This window comes from Anoplolepis gracilipes, chromosome 5 (genome assembly GCF_047496725.1).
Source record: "Anoplolepis gracilipes chromosome 5, ASM4749672v1, whole genome shotgun sequence".
Classification (NCBI taxonomy): Eukaryota; Metazoa; Arthropoda; class Insecta; order Hymenoptera; family Formicidae; genus Anoplolepis; species Anoplolepis gracilipes.
This window is the reverse complement of record NC_132974.1, coordinates 9,537,374-9,547,111: the sequence shown is the minus strand read 5'-3', so window position 1 is coordinate 9,547,111 and position 9,738 is coordinate 9,537,374. Positions and strand designations below refer to the sequence as shown.

The window sequence follows — 9,738 nt, the reverse complement described above, 5'->3', positions numbered from 1 at the left end:
TGTATTAAAACTTCAACTCTTAAAACCTATTTAAAACATTTTACATCCAATTGAGTCCGTCCAATAATCAGTTTTATCATTAAGTACAACACCGACGATTCATCCGGAATGAAATAGTAGCTCAGATATCCTAATTAGAGTCGCGAATTCTCGTGAACCCTGAACAAAGCTCACGTGTACCGCAGTAGATATCGGTGCTTCGTCCGGAATTAAAATCCGCGGCGTACTAATTAACGTAGATCGGATGTAATTACCGATGCTGAAGCCAAGTATCATTCTTGGTGCTCTCCGCGTCTCGAGTGTTTCGCGAAAATAGCGCGGCGGAAATTGGCGACGCGCTATTCGTATGCATGCACTAATCTGACATCCACCTCGTGTGCATTCCTACGGTCTTACGCTTCTTTATCTAAATGCGTATAAAAATGCTGGAAAAAACTTTGATATAAAGTAATTAAAAATAACAGAAATATATTGTTAATACAAAAGATAATTTCGGATGAGTACATAAATTCTCGCAGAAATTTCATATATTTCTGCCGTGTAATTCTCATTTTTATTTTTCTCCCTTTTCATTTTTTATCGTAGATAGGTGGGATTCTCGTCAGACGATATATCGAGAAGAATCTGATAAGGCGGATAAAATAGAATAAAATACGATGCTTCGCATAGATATTCTACAGTTAAATCTCCTCGCAGAAAGTAACGATACAAGAAGTTAGCGTACGTTATAACGTACTATATATAGATGTATACGGTGTTGAATTTGAAAAAGAAGGTACGAATAAAGTACACGTGGAGTATTATATACTAAAAATTGGATCGTGAAAGAATATTTTACGTAACTCTGGAAGAGAGCTTTAAACTCTTGAAAAAAAAAAAAAAAAAAAAGACATAAATCTCGAACTTTTTATATAAATTTAACGCTTTACAACATGCGTATACCGATCGTTTTTGTCGAGAAATCTGCGAACAGGCATCATCGTCTCTATATCCCTTCTATTAATATAGATCTACCGTGGTTTGCGCATAATGACGATGCGAAGCACCGAATTTCCCGTTATCTATGGTACGACGACCTTACGTTTCTCTCACGGTATTAATGGGATGTTGTTTCTCGCGGTAACGAGGAACTATGAGACACACAAGAGAACGTCGTAAGTAAATATAATCTCCGCTCATGACTCGACATATGCAGAGTTTCGTTTCGGATACGCGTGTTTCTACACACATGACTGATATATCCAGCGTCAAGTTTGCTCCTTTACGTTTAGATCCTTTGTTGTGTGTTCTGAGCTCGTCTTTACTGTAATAATTGCTTTTGCTACCAAGTGACATAGAATATTTATATAAAGTTCATATGCAATTAGGGTTCTTTCTTATCACATATATAAAAAGAAAGAAATATAAAATTATATAATATAAATACGAGTATGTAAAAGAGTCATTCACACAGAAAATCCATTAAAATAATTAATATTTTACATTAGACTTCAAGGATTTTTCTTTTAAGTCTTATCTAAATAATATGGTTCGTCTGTACACTTGACATTGTTTCATTTCATTTAATGGAATCAAAATAGCCAGGAAAGATTAAAATCATTATTTGTAATATATAGGAGAGAGTTGGAGGATAGTTTGTCGCCTAAACTGGCACTTTCTGTAAGTACATTTAATCCTATTATCGGCTAACGATTGTGGACGGTCATAGTTGTCTTAACTTGTCTAATTATCGGTGCCCAACTTGTTGCTCGCAAACTGAGCAGAACAATAGTTGCTCAACAAGGTGCGGCTAGTTATCTAAGTTTACTAGGATTCCACCTTTGAGGGTCCAATTAGTCGGCAAGCTATGCAAATTTCAAGTACTTCTCATCATGGGTGAGTATCCAAGTCCGATCATAACGAACGAGACATGAAATAACAACCAATGTATATGTATATATAATATGCTGTCCAAGAAACGTGTCCACAAAGTCATTTAAAACATTTTATATGTCTAAAATTTCTTTGCAAAACACCACATCATACATAGTACTACATCATAAAAGAACTGTCTTGTTTGCACCAACGTATTTCTTTTATATAAATGTATTAATACTTTAGTCACACGTGCAGCTTCAGATTCTGTCCTTATCTACATATTTATAAAATTTTTTTATTATTAGATTTAATTTTCTTTAACTATAATATAAAAATATTTGTAAATAATGTACATATCATTTACACGCAGAAATAGTTGCTTAAAAAACTAAAACACATTTCATGGAGAGAGAAAGATAACTATTATACCGTGAATATTACATTTTTAACGTTATTCTCCTGTCATTTAATTGCATCGTTAATAACTTATAATCTTTGATTATCGCAAAGTCGTGTTGCACGCTCGAGTGTTATCATCTTTATAGAAGGTGATCTGCAATTACCAGATATTAGCTTCTTAGATTGACCTTTATTGGCAATCTGTGACGCTCGAAATGCTTTTATTGTACTAGAAAATGTAGTTATTTAGGATGGCATGTATATATATATATATATATGGCAAATTTGATTTATGAGCCATCTCGCTGGCTTTAATATAGAAATAGATGAATCGATCGCGCGGCTTCCTCGACATAATGCCTCGCGGAAAGAGAAGAGCGGAGAAAAAAGGGACGCGCTCCGGTTTTATCTCGCCCCGGGTATGAAGCAATCTCATGAGGGAGCTTCATCCGGCACAGCTATGCCAATAGCGATATCTTCGTTGATTCATTAGTGTGGACAGTAATTAAGGCTGTTATGGGCGTGCAAGAAGCGCAAAAGTCTCCGCGCCAAGTATAACCGATCGTTTTGCCCGATCGCGTCCGATAACACTCTGGGACTGGTTATAGAGTAGATGTCGATTACGATTTATAATGCGCCACAATAAACGTATAGCTGGACTGGCGTATCCTTTACGTGTGATAAATCTCGCGTAAGAAATACAGTGGACGGTACGCGGCGGCTTTAGATTGTTATTAAAATTACAGCAATGAATCTCGCGCGTCCGATTCCGTACAATTGAGATAAAAAGTAACGAGATAAACATCTCTTCTTAACGACTTTATTGCTTACGAATTTATACGCTTCTTTGACATATTTATGTTGCGATTATTCGTGCAAATAACCAAGATATATGCAACAACAAGATCATTTATCATAACAATGTCACGGATAAATTTTTTGGACGCGTTGTAAAATGTGGTTAACGAAGGGTTTCTTTCGTACAAAAAAAAAATGAGAAGTAAATAATACAGATATATTACATAACTGAATTCACGCAGCTAGGTTAAATTACCAGAAACCGTCGTGATTGCGCGGCCCTAAAAGTTAAATTAGATCTCACCCCCTAGAGGGATGAAGAATTTGCTCACGTGGACCACGAATCGCGGGTGAAGAAGCTCGTCGAGTTATTACCGTCATAATCTGGCGTACTAAAAGTTTCTGTTGCCCCCTGGGATACAAAATAAAGCTTACGAATGAACACGTACATGTCGTAACGATCGAAATGATTCTCAAAGGGTGCATTTACATACATTACTAAATGTTTTTTATCGTACCTTCTTCCGAAGAATCTCGTCCGTCTGATGAGCTTCCGCGCTCTTTACGACATATATATATATATATATATATGTGCTTTTGACTAAACGAGTTCAAACACCAATGATATATTTCCGACACGAAATTATAAAGAGAATCAGTCCGTGAAATTGAATGAAAACGATATCGTAGTCGATATTAATGTACGAGATAATAAAATTGCGAGATCCTTATTAATTATCTCCAATTAGCAGCACAGTAGCTAGAGGCGGCACCGTGACGATATTTAATTGCAGTATAGAGACAATGAGCGAATTCTTTGCGAACCGATGCGCATTTAAAATGTACATTTGTGATTTAATTTAATTTCTCGCAAGAAGCGATGAGAGGAATAATGATCGTCACGCTGCACTTGGACTAACCGAGCTCTGCAAGAGACGGCTGCATTTCCCGGAGTTTCCGCAATTACGGGCCACGGCGAGTAGAAAGATAGTTAAATAAGAGGATCTTTCTCCAAGTAATGGCAGATAACCAAAGCGCGAAGTTTGCGAGCTCGGAGTTACTAGCAGCGGACGCCGAGTCGTCCGTCACTCGGAACTTCTTCCCGCTAATGGTCCCGCGCGGCAGCGCGTTAAAGATAGGTTTAGCGTACTTATGAAATGACATCGCGGCGCTTAATGTCAGCGAGGCTCGTTAATCGAGTAAGAAAAGTCTAATTATTCCGTATTTGTGCGAAACAACGAGAACGCGAGAACGTGAATTCGTCGAGAGGTTTTCGTGCGATTCGTTTTATATTCTGGAAAATCGATCATGACAACATCGCTTCTCTAATTAATCCAGTAAGCAATGCATGCGAAGCCGTAAAGCTTTGTTCCGTTGCAAAACTCATTAAATATAATATAAAAAAAAATTAATAAAATTATTGATAAAAACATAAAAATTATATAATAAATATATAAAACATAATTTATTATATAAAATATAATCAATAATTTATCTTTTTATCTTTTTATTAATAATTATATAATAAAATTATTATAATATAATTATTAATAAAAAGACAAAAAGATAAATTATTGATTATATTTTATATAATAAATTATGTTTTATTAATAATTATATAATAAAATTATATAATTATTAATAAAAAGACATAGAAATTGATTGCTTGTTTGAATTAATAATTTTAAATGTTTTGAAAAATGTATAGTTTGCGAGGAAATAATTTTATTTTAAAATTACGTATTAATTAAATTATTTTCGTTCACTTTTAAAATGTTCGCAATTATCGCCTCGTTATTAGGGTTTTAAGTTTACGCTATATGTATACGTTATTATCTTAATGAAGCACTTACCGTGTGCCCGCGTTCACTGGCGCAACTGCTCCTCTGTCTCTTGGAGGAATAATCAGGCGGATTATGAAATCGGAAGTTTGCCAGGGCGTGATTCTCACGAAGTGAAATACACATTAATACGAGAGATGATCCTCGTTTGTATCTTCCATCGTTTATTTCTATTCACAGTCAATAAATTAACACTTATCGTTGAAAACCATACGAGAACCGAGAGACGATAAGAATTATGTGTGATTTCGTGATCATCTACAAACCCCGCAATTAACCAATAAATACAAAATCAGCTTATAAAAAGGTCCGACGATGCGCGCTATTTCGCGGCCGCGATTCGCCGTTCTCTCTAGATCTGTGTTTTTATTACTTTATATTATGTACATTATATTCGTTAACCACGCGAGAAGAATGGACTAGACCGCTACGTAAACGCTTATAACTTGTTTCGCTAGCAAATCACCGAAAGCGCCGCGCTTTCGTCGCGCGTGCGACACGCTTCTCGACCGACGAATAAATTTATCTAGCGATCGCGCCTCGCCTTTTTTTTTTTTTTCGAGGGGCGTGCAAGGCGACGCCGTTTAGGCCTTCTTTCATCGACGATTCTCATTTCTTCCTTAAGATTCGCTTAAATTATCTATTTTCGATTAGTGCGTCTGTTTTTTTTTTTGGGCAGGGAGGGGGGATCTACGATAGAGAATAAGTTTACTTTACATCAAACGCTGCATAATTTCCCGAGCTAATAAAATCACTATCGTGTCTATTCGTACTCTCATAAACTCGTTACTAATTTAACATCGCGTTGTCTCCTTCTTCAATTCGCTTTTTCTCTCACATATACGCGCACACATATGCTCAATTTTCAATCATCTCTCCCAGTCTCGCCCTTTGTCTCATAATAATCGCTTTGTTCGTTCTCTACATTTGTTAATATTCTCGATGGAACGGATAAACTAGCAGACGTCATCGAAATCGACATATCATTTATTGGATAAGTCTTCTCGGCACTATTCGAATCGTCGAATCATCACACAAACTCGTTAAAAAAAAAAAAAAAAAAAAAAAAAACAAATGGGTCCACTGATGAAGCAAACGGATATCGATCTCGAAATTTCGCTCTCGCTACGCACGCGCGTACACGCACCGCGATCGAGTATGTCGCATTAATTAATCTCGACGTCGATGGAAGCAACTTGCGACTGCATATTCGATCTAATCATAGCCGACTTCTGAACTGACCAAATCTTTTTTCTGCCTACTTCAATTTGCTTTTCGTATTTTTTGCGACAATGATGTAAAAAGAAGCACGCTCTCTACATTACATGTTAGATGATGACAATGTGAAAAATGTACATATATCGTGTGAAACGCTTGTAGCCTTCAACAAATTCTTATAACGTTATTGCAATAACGTATATCGAATACGATAAACACTAAGCTCTCAACAACTTTCATCTCCAACTTACCCGATTATCTGAATTCACGTAAGAATATCTTTTTGATCTCAGTAGTAATAGATAATAAGTTATTTCTATCTGAGGATTATTAAGATATTCTCTTTGAAACCGTAAACACACACATTAAGGGTAAGGTTTTAATTTTATTTGTCAGTTAAACAGATATATGGACTTTTTAGTGTTTATCGTAAATGTGAAAAAACACGGCATTGCAAGAACTCTTTAATATCACCACTTTCCGTCAACGTGCTATTCGCTTCGACCGGTCATTCATTCAGTAGTGGGTGTATGTCCTGCATATTTCTTCTTCTACTTTAATTAATAATAATCCGCTTCGCGCCGAATCTCTCTCTCTCTCTCACACGCACACACACGCATATACAGCTAAAATTATTACTTATAAATTATTATTATCCGTCGGGCTCTTCGGCTCCGCCCATATCTGTTCCCGCAGCTCTTTTTCTGATTGCGCTCCCGCGTCTCGTAAATTCATCTATGATTTTACACTATACAAGAGATGTACAATAAAATCCAACGGTACAATATATATATATGTATATATATAGTATATATCGCGTATGTATAGAGCCTAGTCTTAAATTTTGGCAAACGAGCAAAGTCAATACAAAACATCATTAAGTTCTACGTATATACATATATATATGTATATATGTATATATGTATATATTATATATATGTACATACAAAATCTCTGTAACTTTCAACGTTTTCCTCTCTCGTGGCATGGTCAATATACACATGTACAGATTACCATCGTGTCGAAGAACTGATGAGTCGCATCGACGATGGGGGATTGTCGATCGTAATAGTAAGCGATGCGGCATAATAATCGGCGCCGTTTCGTGCAAATTTCGTGGGTCGTCGCTATTACGTACAAAATTATGCGAAAGGTGAAAAATAAGAGATATTCCCTCGCGAGAGTCGACGTTCGAGTGTACGCACTGAGCTTTATTAAATTCGCGTAAATAAGCTAAGTAATAAAGTAGTGAAAAACGCTCGTAAGGCATCCTGTGATCCGATAATCCGTCTACATCACTGGATAAGAAAGATGGATCCTCGCGAGTTTGCTATATTTAAGCGGAAAATTGTCTCGAGATAATTCATAATTATCTCTCGTACGGTTTACGCACGTCTTTCGTATAGCGATGAGATCGATTTAACGTATAAAAGAGTTTAAAATATATGAGATAAGAGACCGCTATTTGAAGAGAGACAAGAACTCGATAACGCTGGCAGTTTTTGACGGGCTATATCGCACGTCAGACAAACTATAGTATTTGCAGTGATTAATCGCGAGGTCGTCACTGAGATGAAATCGACAGATAATACCGAACGCGAAATCAAAACCAATGGACGCGCATTCGTTATATACAACGGATCTCTTTATTCTTTCTTTTTTTTCCCCGTCATTTATTTATTGTACACATTGGATCGCAACGGTTATTCACCGTCGTTTCTTTCTTCTTTACCTATTCGATTAATCGATCGTATATTGCTACCGTATCACATAGTATTCGCTTATTATTATTACTATTATTAATTACACAATTATATAGGCGCGATGTGACTTGGCTTGATTTCGATAAACCAAGAGCAATCGGCAAGATGTTATGAAGATCAGAATGATGACTGGCAGTGACGTCATGCTCAGCCTCGTTCTTCTCGTTGAACGCATCTCTTTCGAATCAAACGCAACGTGAAGAAATTTTGCTCGCGCATCCTTAATTCTTATTGTAAATTTAAAAATTTTTAATTTTAAAACTTTGCGCGATTGTTTTCATCACTTTTCCTCGCCATCCTCAACAGACATCCAAGATAAATAAGAAAATAAGAAAATATTCTCTCGACGTTAAAATCGACGCATGTCAAGAGATATTAGAATTTATGATATGATCGCACATATTTGTGACAAAAATTACCAAACAAATCAAAGTAAAATCTTTTTATTTAGCTCCTCAACGAGAATAACAAAAAATAAGATAATGCTTTGCGTATTCAAATCGAGATGCGTTTGTATGTACCGCATACTTTACAACGAGCATACAACAGTCAATTATTATTATTATTATTATTAATCTCATTAAAATTGCTTTAACTTTGCAAGTTCAGAGTGGAAGAAACATCTTGTTATGACGTACGTTTATTAGGATCGGATTCGGAAGTTGTATCTTTCTTATTGAATATAAAACATCCGAAATATTCGTTGATCCCACATTGCTCAACTTTTTCATGGACGAACCGTAGTCTAGAGACGATTGCGATCACATAAATCTCCTTTGAATCTGAATTAAGGCTCCTCAATCGATTTTTCATTAAGATCATTAAGTATTTTTCTCATTTTCATTTTCCTTACCTTCGGCTCAAAATCGCGCCGCGACTCGTCGACCTACCGATTCGTTGCTACTTTTCTCATTGGTAGCTCCCGTCGTTGTTCTGAGGTTTGCTGCCACCCTGGGAAGTCGGCGAGGCTCTGGTAAAACTGCCGAAACTCTTAGTAGGCGAGTCCGAGAGAGCGCTGGCTGATGCGAGGACCTTGTCTCTAGGTGGAGGCGCCGAGCTGATGCTGGACGAGCTGACGCCGGAGTCGCTGGATTTCTCGCTGAGGCAACCGCGCTGACCGAGACCGGTAACGTTGCCGGTGCTCTCGAGGCCGAGATCACCGGTACCGCCGACCATGTACTTGACCATGCCGCCCAGTTTCGGGCCACTCTCGCAGGCGTCCTCGATGACCACTGTTTCGCCAAAGGTACCTCTTTTCGCGATGTATCGCACGTTGCCGCCCCGTAGCAATGGTGATTTCTCAAACTGGCTCTCTTTCCTTTCTATCCTTTCTACTGGGCCAGAGATCGGTATATTGGGGTGAAAGTCATCCTTCGGATCGGTCAGACCGCCCTCCGTAGCGGCCGCACCACTGGCGTTCTTCGTGGCCGCCGTCGACGCGGTGTCCAAATTGTTCTCTCTCGACAGTTTCGCCGACGTCGTGGTTGATTCCGGACTAATGGTTCGCCGACTGGTCGTATTCTTGTGCGCGTCGTAGCAGCCCGAGTCCCGTGGGAACTGACGTCGGTTGAAGGGAGAACAGTGGCCGGACGTCTGGCCGGAGGTTAAGACCAGACGGCTGACCTCGTCACCTTCCGAGCTCGAAGCCAGGTCACCTTCGCTGCCTGCTGTAAAAATAAGTGAAAAATAGAACACGAGTACGTGAGGTTGATAATATATATATATATATATATATACATGTACAAAATATGTTATTTCTTTTCTAGAAATCTTTATTTTTAAGTCAAAGACAAAACCACAGTCTAAATAAAATTTTTAAACTAAAATAAAATTTTTCATTTTCATATATCTTTTTTATCTTA

At 37.5% G+C, this 9,738-nt stretch overlaps 1 protein-coding gene across 6 annotated transcripts in view; it reads right to left on the bottom strand.

Moving 5' to 3' along the window:
- Positions 1–5,035: 5,035 nt before the first annotated feature.
- LOC140665580 (uncharacterized) overlaps positions 5,036–9,738 on the bottom strand; it is a 310,049-nt gene continuing 305,346 nt past the window's right edge. For 5 of the 6 annotated variants that reach the window (XM_072891854.1, XM_072891857.1, XM_072891858.1 and 2 more), the window contains one exon: positions 5,036–9,543. In XM_072891854.1, coding sequence (XP_072747955.1) covers positions 8,786–9,543 — 758 coding nt within the window. In that variant the 3' untranslated portion in view covers positions 5,036–8,785. The remainder of the gene's footprint in view (positions 9,544–9,738) is intronic. The other variant, XM_072891855.1, reaches the window with a different exon arrangement.